This window comes from Callorhinus ursinus, unplaced genomic scaffold (genome assembly GCF_003265705.2).
Source record: "Callorhinus ursinus isolate GAN/ISIS: 27379988/994484 unplaced genomic scaffold, GSC_fseal_2.0 scaffold14, whole genome shotgun sequence".
NCBI classification, from domain to species: domain Eukaryota; kingdom Metazoa; phylum Chordata; class Mammalia; order Carnivora; family Otariidae; genus Callorhinus; species Callorhinus ursinus.
In genome coordinates, this window is record NW_027397076.1 from 8,717,259 (window position 1) to 8,732,451 (window position 15,193).

General features: G+C 36.6%; 1 protein-coding gene across 2 annotated transcripts in view; it reads left to right on the forward strand.

Moving 5' to 3' along the window:
• The window catches only part of SLC5A8 (solute carrier family 5 member 8), a 68,485-nt gene that overhangs the window by 11,065 nt on the left and 42,227 nt on the right, over positions 1-15,193 (forward strand). For both annotated transcript variants that reach the window (XM_025881363.2, XM_073900424.1), the window contains exons 4-8: positions 4,027-4,094; positions 5,105-5,259; positions 8,270-8,410; positions 11,354-11,483; positions 14,470-14,558. In XM_025881363.2, coding sequence (XP_025737148.1) covers positions 4,027-4,094; positions 5,105-5,259; positions 8,270-8,410; positions 11,354-11,483; positions 14,470-14,558 — 583 coding nt within the window. The remainder of the gene's footprint in view (positions 1-4,026; positions 4,095-5,104; positions 5,260-8,269; positions 8,411-11,353; positions 11,484-14,469; positions 14,559-15,193) is intronic.

Below are 15,193 nucleotides of genomic sequence, written 5' to 3' on the forward strand. Positions count from 1 at the left end.
ATGTGATTTGAACACTACATTTCCACTCACAAAACTTGCTGAGTTACTTTTTGAACAGCTTTACAACACACCTAAATAGGCTTATAATTTTGCTACTTTAAACAATGCTCTTCTTTGGAAAACAAGCCCTATAAATAGTTATTCCCATCAAGTTGGTTCAGTTTAACATAGTAGTTTCTGGATGCCTGGTACATGCAGTTGATAACTACAAGGGATAGAAGATTTAAAAAGTAGATCCTAGAAGGTGAAAATTGTTTTAACCAATACTTTTCTTCTAAACATCAAGGTATAGCTCAGAACACTTCACTGACAAAAAAAGTTTGGTTTTACTAAGAAATCTGTTTGATTGCTAAACACTTTAGACCACACAGTTAACATTAGATTACATACATCTCACAACAAATGTTATCTCCTTCCGTTAAAATAAGCCAATGTGGAAAATTGGACAGCCTCATGCAGAAGAATGAAACTGGACTGTTTCCTTATACCACACACAAAAATAGACTCAAAATGGTTGAAAGACCTAAACGTGAGACAGGAGTCCATCAAAATCCTACAGGAGAACACAGGCAGCAACCTCTTCGACCTCAGCCGCAGCAACTGCTTCCTAGAAACATCGCCAAAGGCAAGGGAAGCAAGGGCAAAAATGAACTATTGGGATTTCATCAAAATAAAAAGCTTTTGCACAGCAAAAGAAACAGTCAACAAAACCAAAAGACAACCGACAGAATGGGAGGAAATATTTGCAAATGACATATCAGATAAAGGGCTAGTATCCAAAATCTATAAAGAACTTATCAAACTCGACGCCCAAAGAACAAATAATCCAATCAAGAAATGGGCAGAAGACATGAACAGACATTTTTCCAAAGAAGACATCCAATGGCCAACAGACACATGAAAAAGTGCTCAACATCACTCGGCATCAGGGAAATCCAAATCAAAACCTCAATGAGATACCACCTCACACCCGTCAGAATGGCTAAAATTAACAAGTCAGGAAACGACAGTTGGCGGGGATGCAGGGAAAGGGGAACCCTCCTACACTGTTGGTGGGAATGCAAGCTGGTGCAACCACTCTGGGAAACAGTATGGAGGTTCCTCAAACAGTTGAAAATAGAGCTACCATACAATCCAGCAATTGCACTACTGGGTATTTACCCCAAAGATACAAATGTAGGGACCCGAAGGGGTACGTGCACCCCAATGTTTATAGCAGTAGTGTCCACAATAACCAAACTGTGGAAAGAGCCAAGATGTCCATCGAAAGATGAATGGATCAAGAAGCTGTGGTATATATACACAATGCAATATTATGCAGCCATCAAAAGGAATGAGATCTTGCCATTTGCAACGACGTGGATGGAACTGGAGGGTGTTATGCTGAGTGAAATAAGTCAATCAGAGAAAGACATGTATCATATGACCTCACTGATATGAGGAATTCTGAATCTCAGGAAACAAACTGAGGGTTGCTGGAGTGGTGGGGGTGGTGGGAAGGATGGGGTGGCTAGGTGATAGACATTGGGGAGGCTATATGCTATGGTGAGCGCTGTGAATTGTGCAAGACTGTTGAATCACAGATCTGTACCTCTGAAACAATGCAATATATGTTAAGAAAAAAAAAAGAAGAAGATAGCAGGAGGGGAAGAATGAAGGGGAGTAAATCAGAAGGGGAGATGAACCATGAGAGACGATGGACTCTGAGAAACAAACTGAGGGTTCTAGAGGGGAGGCAGGGATGGGTTAGCCTGGTGATGGGTATTAAAGAGGGCACGTTCTGTGTGGAGCACTGGGTGTTATACACAATCATGGAACACTACATCAAAAACTAATGATGTAATGTATGGTGATTAACCTAACAATAAAAAAATTTAAAGAAAAAAAGTAAAAAAAAAAAATAAGCCAGTGTGGAACTAGGAACAAAAAATTAGCTGGGCTTTAGTTCCTAAATACCACAGCATCACACTCAGAAAGAAGTCTTATCTTCCCCTTAAATAGTTCTTGTCACGTCATACAGATTTTTAAAATGTTAACAAAAATAAAAACATTCTTGAATATATATTACCAGGATTAAGATAAAGTATTGAATACATGTACAAATAATTCTTGGGACAGCACTTAGTCTACTTTTTCCACGCACGATGTGTTGTCATCCCCTTTGAGGGGCAGCATCTCTTCGGCTATGACAACATTGTTATCATGAGCAGTAGTGTCATCTTTGTCAATACCAAGACCAAGTTTGATCATCCTGTAGATCCTGATAGCATGTGTCTGAGGATTTGCTTTTGACACATATTTTTATCTCTATTGGGTGAATACCTGGAAGCAGTGTAGTTAAACATAACACCTATTATAGCCGAGTACAGGGCAGATGCATGTACAAAATTTAAGAGAAACTGGAAAATAATTCTTCTAAATGGTTGTACCATTTTACATGCCCACTCCACAATGTATGCAAGTCCAAGTTACTCCAATTGTGCTTCTGCCCTGGCTTTGAATCAAGGTACATATTAAAGTTACCAATTATGTCACTCACATTTGGGGCTAATTTATTATATAGGAAAACAATCGACTTTTGTACATTAACCTTGTATCCTACAACCTTGCTGTAATCACGCTTACTAGTTCCAGTTTTTTTTTACATCAATGATCATGTTATCTGTGAACAAAAGAGAATTTTATTTCTTCTTTCCCAGTGTGTTTACCTTTTATTTCCTTTCTTGCCTTATTGCATTAGCAAAGACTTCCAGTACAATGTTAAGAAGGAGCAGTGAGAGGGAGCATCCTTGTCTTGGACCTGATCTCAGTGGGAAGGCTTTGAGTCTCTCAGTCTTAAGTAGGATGTTAGCTGTAGGATTTTTGTAGACAGTCTATCAAGTTGAGAAAGTTCCCCTCTATTCCTAGTTAACTGAGAGTTTTTATGATGAATGGATGTTGCCTTTTGTCAAATGTTTTTTCTGCATCTTTTGATATGATCATGTGATATTTCTTTTTTAGTGTGTTAATATGATAGATTCCATTAATTGATTTTTAAATTTTCATCCAGCCTTGCATACCCGGGATAAATCCCTCTTGGTCATGGTGTATAATTCTTTTTATACTCTTTTGGATTCAATTTGCTAATCTTCAATTTGTTGAGGATTTTTGCAGTTGTGTTCATGAGAAATATTTGTTTGTAGTTTTCTTGTAATGTCTTTATCTGGTTTTGGTATTAGAGCAATCCTGGCTTCATAGAATGAGTTGGGAAGTATTCCCTATCCTTCTTTTCTCTGAAAGAGATTGCAGAGGATTGGTACAATTTTTCCTAAATTGGTGGAAATTACCAGTCAACCCATCTGGGCCTAGAGCTTTCTGTTTTGGAAGGTTTTTAATTATTGATTCAATTTCTTTAATAGATATAGGCCTATTTAGATAATCTATTTCTTCTTGCATGAGTGTTTTGGCCTATTTTGTCTTTCAAGGAATTGGTCCATTTTATATAGATTATCACATATGTGGGTAGAGTTGTTATCTTTCCATTTAAAAAGGATATAATATGCCCCTCCACTTCTTAGATAAATGGTAGCAAATTATACAACTTTTCTCTTTCTTGGTCTCATCTTAGTAACATGCACAACTTGTCTTTCAAGGACTGGTAGAATAGTGTGTTTATTTGAATCATGATGACACATAATCTATGACCCCATTCAGTCTGGATAACTACCTCACAGTATCAAGTTGTTTCTTAGCTTCATTACAATAGAAATGCTTTTTCATGTATTTAATTTAGGCAATGTTGGATCTAGGTATGCTCTCTGAGGGTAAAAACCAGTTCCATTTAACTTATCAAGTAAATTTGTTTGGGGGCATTTTATGAGATCTGGACCTAGTTCTAGGCAAGAGTAGAGAGGTATGTAGAATACCTCTACTTCTACATACCCCCATAATGATATAGCTTCCTACTGATGATTTTTTGAGAAATATTTTTATTATACATGTTTCACAGTTATGCGTGCATTTTCTTTTCTTTTTTTCTTTTTACAGTCACAGGATTTGATCTATGGGGTGCAGTAGTGGCAACAGGGGTGGTCTGTACATTCTACTGCACACTGGTATGTAAAGAATATTATCTCTTCTTTACCAACTGTTTTCCAAAGTTGAAAATTCCAGTAGTTGTGTTCTGCAAACTAGGTTGTTCATATATCCTCTCCTACTCCTACCTCCCACGGTGTAACTTTTTATAAGAAATATTCCGTCTAGGGAAAAATTTGATTCTTTATAGAACATTGATCATAACTGAAACTTTTTTCTTTTACATGAACCATTGCAGTGGTCCTCAGTGTTATCTCCTAATTCATCCTTACTATTGCTAAATTATTATATTTGCATTCATATTATTCCTCAGCTTAGAAACCTAACTTCCCCTTTGCCTATAGGCAGGAATCACAGTCAAAATATGTAACAACCAGATACTAAGGACACTGATATTATTATGGATGCTAGTCCCTAGCAGTTGTGCAACTTTTAGGGCATATCAGACATACTAGGTCTTAAGACTTTAGTGGATTTTTTAGAAGATGGGGATCTCAGGGAGGGGATGGTTCAGCCAAGGATATAGGACCTGGAGGGAGACACTTGGGAAGTTTTTGGCAGTGGCTAGTACAAAACAATTTTAGTATTTCTACAACTGGTATGACCTTCTATGTGCATACTTGATTGAATAGCAGCCCTGCCAATAGGATAAAATCTATGATTATTTTGCCTTTTGCAATTTTACTCTGGATTTTCTTCCCAGCAATCTCCCTCTACCATTTCATTTTGCTCCAGAATGTATATCTGGCCACACTCAACATGTCATGGACTTGGACTTCTTTATGCTTTTGCCGGTGCTATTTTCTCTTCTGGGATGACCTTCCATTTTTGCCTCTGCTTCTATCTGAAGGCTTGGCTTAAATCACACCTTCTCTTAAAGGTTCTCCCAACCTTACTATCTACCACCTTGAGTCTATTCCTTAGCCAAGATCTATGTTTTCATTACTTTTGTTCAGCATAGTATATAACTATGTAGATGATTAATAATGTCTGATAAGAGCATTAATCCTAATATACTTTTTCCTCAAAGGGTGGTCTTAAAGCTGTTATCTGGACAGATGTTTTTCAAGTTGGGATCATGGTGGCTGGATTTGCATCTGTAATTATACAGGCTACAGTGATTCAAGGTGGGATCAGCACTATTCTAAATGATTGCTATAATGGTGGAAGACTAAACTTCTGGAAGTAAGTTGCTATTTATCTCCTGGTCAATAGATCTCTCCTTTTGGGTTTTTTTTTTCTGTAAAATAATCTCATTATTGAAGTAGTAGATTTACATTAGAAAACAAATAGATGGCTAAGAATGTGGTACAAAAAATTGAAGCTGATAAGTTAATGTGTGAGGGGTTTCCACCAGGTCTTTAAGGGGTTAAAGCAGTCAGATGGTTACTTAGTTACATGGAGTGTAACTTCCTCCTGAGAAAGGATTGATAGCAAAAGTGTGTTTTTCTTCCAGATATTACAATCTGGAATTGGTCAAAGGGTGGGGTAGGGTAATTAGGGAAGAGATAGTGGAGAAATAAGGAAACATCTTAAGAGAAAAACACTAAAGGGCCATGCTGTTATTTTGACAGTTCTTTGTTTCAAGTAGCCTAGAGAATTTTTCTATTGATATTGTATATAAATATTTTATAATATTCTATATTATTTCTAGAGGATTGACTAGAAAGTTATCACTAATGACTAAAGTGTCAGTATATTGTATGATATAGCATATCTTAAACAGCTATTTAGGTTTCCTAGAGAAAGACCAGTGGAGAAACTAGATATTTTATCACATATATACCACACAACTTAGAAGAATCTTTAAAACACCTTCCACTGTGGATCAGTAGTGTCATTCTTGTTATCATGTTCAATATGGGGAGGGGCTCATTTTGACATGGATTGGCTTATTTCCTCTTTAAGCCGTCCTACTTTGAGACAGGCAAGCTGAATCACTGGCAAGAAGAAAGAAAAAAATTTCTTACTTGGTGACTCTCTTCTAGTTTTCTGAAAATGGTGCTAATGTTTGAGAAGAGCCTTTTCAGAAATTGGACAGGGACAATGTGTTAATTTGCAGAGATAAGTTGAATTATGATGAATCAACTTCAACTATTTTCAATAATCTTTTTTTTTTAACCTCAAGATTCAGATTCCAAGGAAGTGCACCTCCAGCTGTCCTAGCTTGGGCATTATTCCATCCCTTAGTAGGGGCAGAGCAGGACATTTTATTGACAACCATTTAGACTATTTTATGGTGAAATGGTCTTTTCCCCAAAGTAAATTGGGTTGCTGTTACTAGAGGACAGGAGAATGGATACCAAAAAGCAGAAACAACCAGTGGCCACTCAGAAGATCTTGATTACTCCTGGGCGCCTGGGTGGCTCAGTTGGTTAAGCGACTGCCTTCGGCTCAGGTCATGATCCTGGAGTCCCAGGATCGAGTCCTGCATCGGGCTTCCTGCTCAGCAGGGAGTCTGCTTCTCCCTCTGACCCTCTTCCCTCTCGTACTTTCTATCTCTCATTCTCTCTCTCTCAAATAAATAAATAAAATCTTAAAAAAAAAAAAAGAAGATCTTGATTACTCCTAAATTTCCTAGTAGGCGAGATTGAAGGGAGAGGGTATGGAACCAATCATTTTTCTGCAAGATAACTGTCACTTTGTACAAAGGCAATCCATATTGCTGCATTGAAGTGACAACTTGTACACCAATAAGAGATTCTTAAAAGTAAAAGAGTAGGGGGCACCTGGGTGGCTCAGTTGGTTAAGCGACTGCCTTCGGCTCAGGTCATGATCCTGGAGTCCGGGATCGAGTCCCGCATCGGGCTCCCTGCTCAGCAGGGAGTCTGCTTCTCCCTCTGACCCTCCCCCCTCTCATGCTCTCTCTCTCTCTATCGCATTCTCTCTCTCACATAAATAAATAAAATCTTTCAAAAAAAAAAGTAAAAGAGTAGACAGTTTTGTGACTTTTACTTTGGAGGCTGCCAACCATTAAATCATAATGAAAAGCCTTATTGTCTATCCCTTGTGAATCTGATATGTTTGAGAATATGGTGGGCAAAATATCTGCTCTGGTGGTGATAAACCAAGAGAAGGATTTTGTGTTGGTATTTTCTGTGTGGTCTATAGTTGTCTTATATATTCTGTATGGCCTAAAACCACTAAATTGGGTGTTCTAAATCTTGTCTTACTTCCCTCAAGTAGATTCCTGAATCCTTTTGTCTCTTGACTTCCATTAGCTAATATAGTAGCTGTTTTCTAAATGGTCAACACCCTTGAAACACTTAAACTTTGATATGAAGTGTTAAAGAATGGAATAGAGGCTCTTATATGTCCATAGGAATGCTGGGATATACATGAAATCAGAACACTTTACTCAACTAATCTTAAATATAAGATTGAAATGGATTTGCAGAATTTCATAATTTTTAGAAAGTTTCTGTGAAAGCCAATTTTGCAGAAATTTGTCAAACTCATTGTATATCATGGATGAATAGAATCATTCCTTCCAAGATAATGCATTAAGAAGAGTTAAAAGAAATATTAAATACAGAAGTTGAGCTTTCTTTGTAACAATATTTTGGATTTAAGTACATGTCATAAAGTGACTTTTCACTATTAGCATTTAACTTGTGCACACAGCATTTTAAGAAAGCATGATTATAATGACATTTTAGAAGATGAAAGCCTTTAAACTGCATTAATTGACAGTTCTTGAGCTTGAATATAAATTAGAAATATGACTGTACATGTGCTAGGAGAGAAATTATATATGCAAAATGTGTCAATTTTGTGTTCATTTCAGTACCATATCTATTGCTCTGATGCACTTAGGAACTTTACTCTCTTTATTGCTCTCTCTCTTTTTAGTTTCATGCTCTTCTCTGATTACAGCATAGCAGACTTGTTTAAATAACAGTTTCCTAAGGCCACAGGAGAACAATTTTTATGAAAGCTCACAATAATTAGAACATTCATTTTTCTTCAATCCCATCCAGAATTTCCAATTCTCTGAAAGTATCCATTTTTATTTCATTGAACTTAAGTTAGGAATATTTCTGCCTTTTTTATTATTTAATAAATTTGTACATATTTATATCTGTATGCATATTTACATAGATATACATTGCTTGCTTCCAAAAAATATTCTAGGAGAATTTTCTGTAGTTTTTTACTGATAGTTAAAATTTGTTTTCTGTTTCTTTTCATTTAGTTTTGATCCCAATCCTTTGCAAAGACATACATTCTGGACAATTATTATAGGAGGGACATTCACATGGACCAGCATCTATGGTGTCAACCAATCCCAAGTGCAGAGATATATTTCCTGTAAAAGCAGATTCCAGGCAAAAATGTAAGCCAAACTATGGTATGGAAATCATTAATAACCATTAGTTGTCTTTATTGAAACTTGTTAATTAGTCACGCTTTGTTCAGGTTTAAGCCTTTTGTATCATGAAATTCCAAGAAATAAATGATATACTTAGTTATAAAAGGATCAGGTAAAACAAAGTGGTACTTATATTTTAAATCAGATATTTGAAATGTTTATATGATTTATTAAGTAAAATAAATCTTATTAAATAAAAAGGCATTTATTGTGTATCTACTTGTATAAGGAGTTATGGAGGATAAAAACTAGAATTATATGGCTCTTATAATGAAGGAACTTAACATCTAGTTAGGAAAATATATACAAGTATGCAAAAAGTGAAATAACACTAGAAAGGTATGACAGTCCCATGGAACAATATAATGATTGAATAAATGGTCAAGGACATTATATTGCCAGATGTGCTGGTATATTTTATTTTCAGACACAGTCATGGGTTTATAACTCTGCTCTAATACTTGCTATTTGAATGGGCTAGTTATTTAGTCTCCCCGAATCTCAGTTTCTAAACTTATAAATCGAGCATAAGAAATATTATACATCTCATGAGAGGTATTGTAAAATATTATGCTTCACAAATACTTAGTAGGGATCCAATAAATGTGACCTCAAATCATAGGACGTGAAGGCAGAAAATGGGTGAGAGATTCCTGTCAACCAAGTAGATCCTGAATAATGACCATATGTGGGCAGGTGGAGAATAGTGGGAAAGAATTCCAGATAGCCATTGATTTGGACACAGCCCAGAGGTCAGAAGGATGACATGGTCAAGCTCATCTTGGCTTGAGGAAAGAGTATGAGTGGTGGCTGGTTCTTTCTCAGGAGGCCTCAGATCAGTGTGGTAACCACTACTCCCTATGCTGATAAAGCTGACTGGACCCACATGCATTTAGGAACTTAAAAATTATAAATAGATTAAGAGTAACAGGGTGGTTGGAGTAGGACAAGGAATGGCAATTCTATTTCTATTCAAAGAAGAGCATGAAAATATTGTGATGTCACATGTTGAAACTCAATATATTGAGAGTAAATTGGTTTAGACATTATCTGTCTTTGGAAAATTCCATAGTAAAAGATCTACACAAATATCAGCACAGTAACTGGATATAGAATCCCCGAAAGTGAGCTTAGGAGTTGTGGTATTTTAAGGAACTTTGAAGGAATGTAATTTATCCATCCAATAATCCACTGGACTTTAAATCTATATTAGAGCTGATGCTTCTTCAAAATTAATTGTGCATATGCTCTTCTGTTTCTTTGGGAACATGAAACTCAAAAGGCCCAATTTTATAACTAAGAGACCAACATTAGAGCTTTAGACCTTTCTTAATAAGTAGCCATTTCCTTTGGAATGGCCCTCAGCAGACTCCCGGCGCTGAGAGGAACCATTTTCTCCTACTTTTTAACACTGGCTCCATAGGAAGAATGAATCCCAGTCAAAAAGTTAAGACCTACTGACATTGATTGACTGGGGACAGTATCAGATGTCATTGATAAGTGATCTATTTGAGTGGCACTAAAGTTAAATAAAACTATATAATAAAGTATTAACCTCATATATGAGCAAGGGCATTTGAGCAGGAAAGTGTCTGGGTATATTTTCTGATGATTTGGAGATGAGCTGTAGTTACTTATACTATTTTTAGTCAATAGCAAAACATACAGTAAATTTAGTCAATCAAGGGAAAAGGCTAGCAATCTGTTGTTTGGTATCTGTTGAAGGTGAGTTCTCCTGAAACAGACTCTGAGATGGAGGTTGGATTTCCAGAGTCTGTGAGGGAATCACCACCTGTAGAAGAAAGAGAAGAGAAGGAAGCCGAATTGGCCCAAGAGAGAAGTTGGGTTGTAATGCATTCTCAGCCAAGGCCTTAGGGCTTCCTTAGGTCTCTCTACATCAAGGAGACTGGTTTTTAAGATTCTGAATCCAGTAGTCATTGGACACAGGTGCCCCAAGGAAGGAAGCATGACATTGGGGATTGTACCTCTCTTCAGCCTAGGGCAGCTTGTTAAAATATCCACTACAGCACTCCTGGGAAAAAAATGTAGACACCTTAGTGAGAACAATGTTTACTATTCAACTGATTATTAAGACATAGAACTCAATGCCATTAGCACTCATAATGTCAATAATTACCATTTAACAAATGTTATTACATGCCAAGCACTGTGTATATGATACACACTATTTCACTTAATCTTAAAATTCTGCAAGGTAGGCATCGTTATCTATAGGTGTACATGAAGAAGCTGAAGATCAGAGAAGCTAAATTACTTACCCAGGGTCACATATGGTAGATGGAACCAATATTTATGTTCAGGTCTGACGCCAGTGCTGTTATACAAACCTTTACAATCTCCTGGAACACGCACCATGTATTATGATGCTGAACATTGTTTGGGAAGATACCTGTTCAAGGAATGCAGGTTTGCCTCTCATACTTATTAGGTGATATTACAAACCACATTTAAACAAGTTTAATGAGTTTCTATGTAGATGCTAACAATGTTTAGCAGTCTATAACTGCATTACTTTTAAAAGGAAAATGAATAATAGTTACTGCTCTGTCGACCATTAAAAAATCCTTATTTAATGACAAGAAGACCTGAAGTAGTTTAATTGGATACCATTATAAAGCTGACAATGCCCATGGAACTCTGACCAGGAGGATACATTTATTCAATAGAGAATCCCCCATCTATTCCAAGTATTTCCAAATACAGTGTTGATTGACAGCATAAGCAGAAGGTTAGTCTAGAATAAAACAGATAGCATTTTTGATAACCAAAAGATAATGTGCATTTATTGAGTAATCATGAAGTTCTCTTCTGTTTGTGTAACAAGTTTCCTAATCTTTGGGATGGAAATTACAATTGACATTTGCTGGTTTATTTTCAATTCCTTAGGTCTCTCTACATCAATCTTCTGGGACTCTGGGCAATCCTCGCCTGCTCAGTGTTATGTGGGCTTGCCCTATATTCCAGGTACCATGACTGTGATCCTTGGACAGCCAAGAAAGTATCTGCACCAGACCAGGTTCAGTACCATGTCTTTCTTACATGTGCATTAATGTTATCCAGAAAGCTGATTAGTTGGGAGGAAAGAGTGTTCATGTTTTTGTAGAGAAAGAGCAAATGAGAACAATATAATCATCTTTAATTTCTCAAAAGCATTTGGCAAAAATTTATTTTAGCAGATACAGCAAGAATGCAGAATGCTGTTTCCAAGATTAAAATACTGAAATACCTGGAAAATTTCAAGCCAATTGTTAAATAGAATTAGGTCAAGACTGGGAGTAGAAATGTGAACACAGTTAAAGAAAAAAAAACCATATGCAAACCATGGTAGTGTAAAATATTTTGTGGGTATTCTTAGATCACTTTTTTATCAACAGTTTACCTTCCAGTTTTTAAATGATAAACAGATCTAATGAGTGAACATTTATTGAGTACCAACTATGTGGTGAGATTCTGTGCCCAGAACTTTGTATGCTTTATCTCTTTTAATTCTCATAACCTGGTAAATCTAATTTTGGAGATGAGGAAATGAGTGACTTGCAGAGAGATTATATTACTTGCTCAAGGTCACATAGCTGATAAATAAGTATAGCCGCAAGCATTCATCATACTGTCATAAGTGCTTTATATAAACTTCAACTTTGAATCCTTACAGCTACACACTGAGGTAGGTGCTATAATTACCTCCCTTTCAAAGATGAGGAAACTGAGGCACAGACAAACTATGTAATAGCTAGTAAACCTAGAACCAGAATTCAAGCACAGGGAGCCTGCCACTGGAGTCTTAACTTTGTTTTTTGTTTTTTGTTTTTTTTTAAAGATTTTATTTATTTATTTGACAGAGAGAGACACAGTGAAAGAGGGAACACAAGCAGGGGGAGTGGGAGAGGGAGAAGCAGGCTTCCCGCGGAGCAGGGAGTCCGATGCAGGGCTCGATTCCAGGACCCCGGGATCATGACCTGAGCCGAAGGCAGATGCTTAATGACTGAGCCACTCAGGCACCCCCCAGAGTCCTAACTTTGAACCTCTATGCCATATACCGCCTTTCAGAAAGTATAGCTAGAATTCAGTGTTAGATTCCGAAGCTTGAGTTCTCCAAAATTATGTTCTAAGACTTGCTTGTAAATCAAGTGCCCAAGGTACTCATTAGATTGAAGATAGATTGAAATTTATGCTGACATAAATGCATCACACACTCCCAGAAAAAAATGCAACCTTGTGGAGTTAGAAAATGAGAACCTCCTTGAGCTGTGCATCTCAACCCTGTATTCACATGTGTCCTCCTGTTAATAAATAGATCTTTCCTATTTGCTCAGAGAATCTAATCATGTTTACTCTGAAGATGGAGGCACTCTTCCCTTATATTCTCTCTAGTGAAGAATATTTTGTCTGTAGTTTATATCATGAAGATAATAGGGATGTTAAAAATATTTCTCATATATCTTCCTCTATCCCTAGACAACAACAAAAAATATCTACAACTTCCTATTCTTGAGACTCCTTGTCATAGAATGCATTCAGTGGTGTCTTGCATGCATGCACCTTTAGAGAGCCTGTGCTAATTTTTTTAAAAAGAAAGAGGTTTCCTCCTAATTGGATGATTCTGGTATTATGTCGATTGAGGAGTTAATTCATTAACATTTCCCTAGGGATACAATGCACATAAGGCACAGTAGTAGAAAGTCAGGTCAAAATCTTAAACCAAGGAGAGCAAAGATATATTTCTGCAACACTGCTGGAACTCACCCCGAGGAAGCAAGATTAGTGTCTAGAGAGAGTTTTACTATTTTTCTATCAGTCTCACCTTGCTGGTTCTACCTATACCTGAGGGGGCCACTCAGAATATGAAATATCACACCAAAGACTTTTGAGAAAGTTGATGTTAGGGTAGAGGATTTTGATCTTGTTATCACAGTAACAATGGGAACTTTGACTTTTGCTTATGTATGGAATACTGCTTGAAGTTACACCTTTAAGATACCTTGGGAAAACTGGAACTTGATTTCATATAGAGATAAGTTCTATTCACTCTTTCTGAGAATAAAAAATTAGTAAGCTTTGGATAAGGTGGAGACATTCTTAAAACAACTCAACACAGACCCTTGCCACAGTGGAGGATGTTCTTCAACATCCCATAACAAACTATTGTCAAGTGAAATCAGAAGAGGCTGATAAGAGAAGATATGACATCTACTCTATACTATTGGAGAAGGACTCAAGACTGTTTCAGTGCAAGTGAGGGGACTTTTTCTAGAAAATTATCCTCTTAGGACCCTCTTGATTTAAAAATCAGTTTTGCCAAAAGACTGTCATGTGACATAGTACTGAAGTAATACACTTTCCCATCCTTATTGAATATTTATTTTTTAAAAAGTAACTTATCAAAAGGTAAGTTCATATCAGGAACTTTTTAAAAAGAAGCAAGTTTCAGGAACTTCCCAAGTTTACTCTCCACTTATCACTATATCTCATACTATATGCAACTATAATTACGCTTTCAGTCCTGGGTAGTGATTAACGCTCTCAAAGGTGAACTTTGAGTCATCAGGTAAAGTTAAGTGAATGCTTCTTATTATGTAAGCATAGAGATATGTAAAATATTTCCATTAAATTGTCTTATTGTTCCAAAGACTGAGAGCAGCTACCTTTGATCAAGCATTTACAATATTCCATGTACTATATTAAGAACCTTACATAGATGATGTAATTTAACTTTTATAGCAAGTCTATGAGGTTAGTATTATTATCCCTACTTTACAGATGAGGGAACTGAGTCTTAGAGAAGTGACAAAAACCACTTCTGTCTGAATCCAGACCCTGTATCCTTAACTACTCTGCTATTCTTTTAAGTGTTAGCAATAAAAGAATTTGATTTTTCATATTCGGAAATTTCAATTATATGGAATATGTTCCTTTAGTTCTTAAAGAACACAAGATAAATGAGGCATTAATTAATTTTATTTGATAGCAAATAGCACTCAGAAGTAAATTTTGGAATTTTTCAGCTCATGCCTTATTTGGTACTGGACATTCTGCAAGATTTTCCAGGACTTCCTGGACTTTTTGTGGCCTGTGCTTACAGTGGAACATTAAGGTATGAACTATGACTCTAACAATACATGGTTTCCCTGTTGGGATCTTTCTTTTGTTATTCAATATTTTGGGGGCTAAAGCTGAATTCTGGACATGAGCACAAATGACCCAAAGTGGGTAATCTACTCCATGTATCCTCTCTGTTGGTCTCACTTTTATCCATGTGGACTATCAGTCTGTTATCCTGTCTCCACTTTTAACTTGGTCTCTACTGTAATACATCATCACATACTCTGTAGGGTCACCATAATAATGATCAGTTGATGGTAGTTCTCACTGATTATCAAAAATGGGTGCCTATAGTCTTGGTTTAAAATGTATGTATAGCTAAAGCATGGTCAAATGGAAAATTATAATTAAAATCTCCTATTATGTGCTGAATAATATACACTGTCCAAAGAATCTTGTTCTGTGTTTCAACTTATTCATTGCACTTTCTTCCAGTGTTTGTGCCAGGGAATTTTTTTTTTAAGATTTTATTTATTTATCTGAGAGAGAGAGAGAGCATGAGAGGGAAGAGGGTCAGAGGGAGAAGCAGACTCCCTGCTGAGCAGGGAGCCCGATGCAGGACTCGATCCTGGGACTCCAGGATCATGACCTGAGCTGAAGGCAGTCACTTAACCAACTGAGCCACCC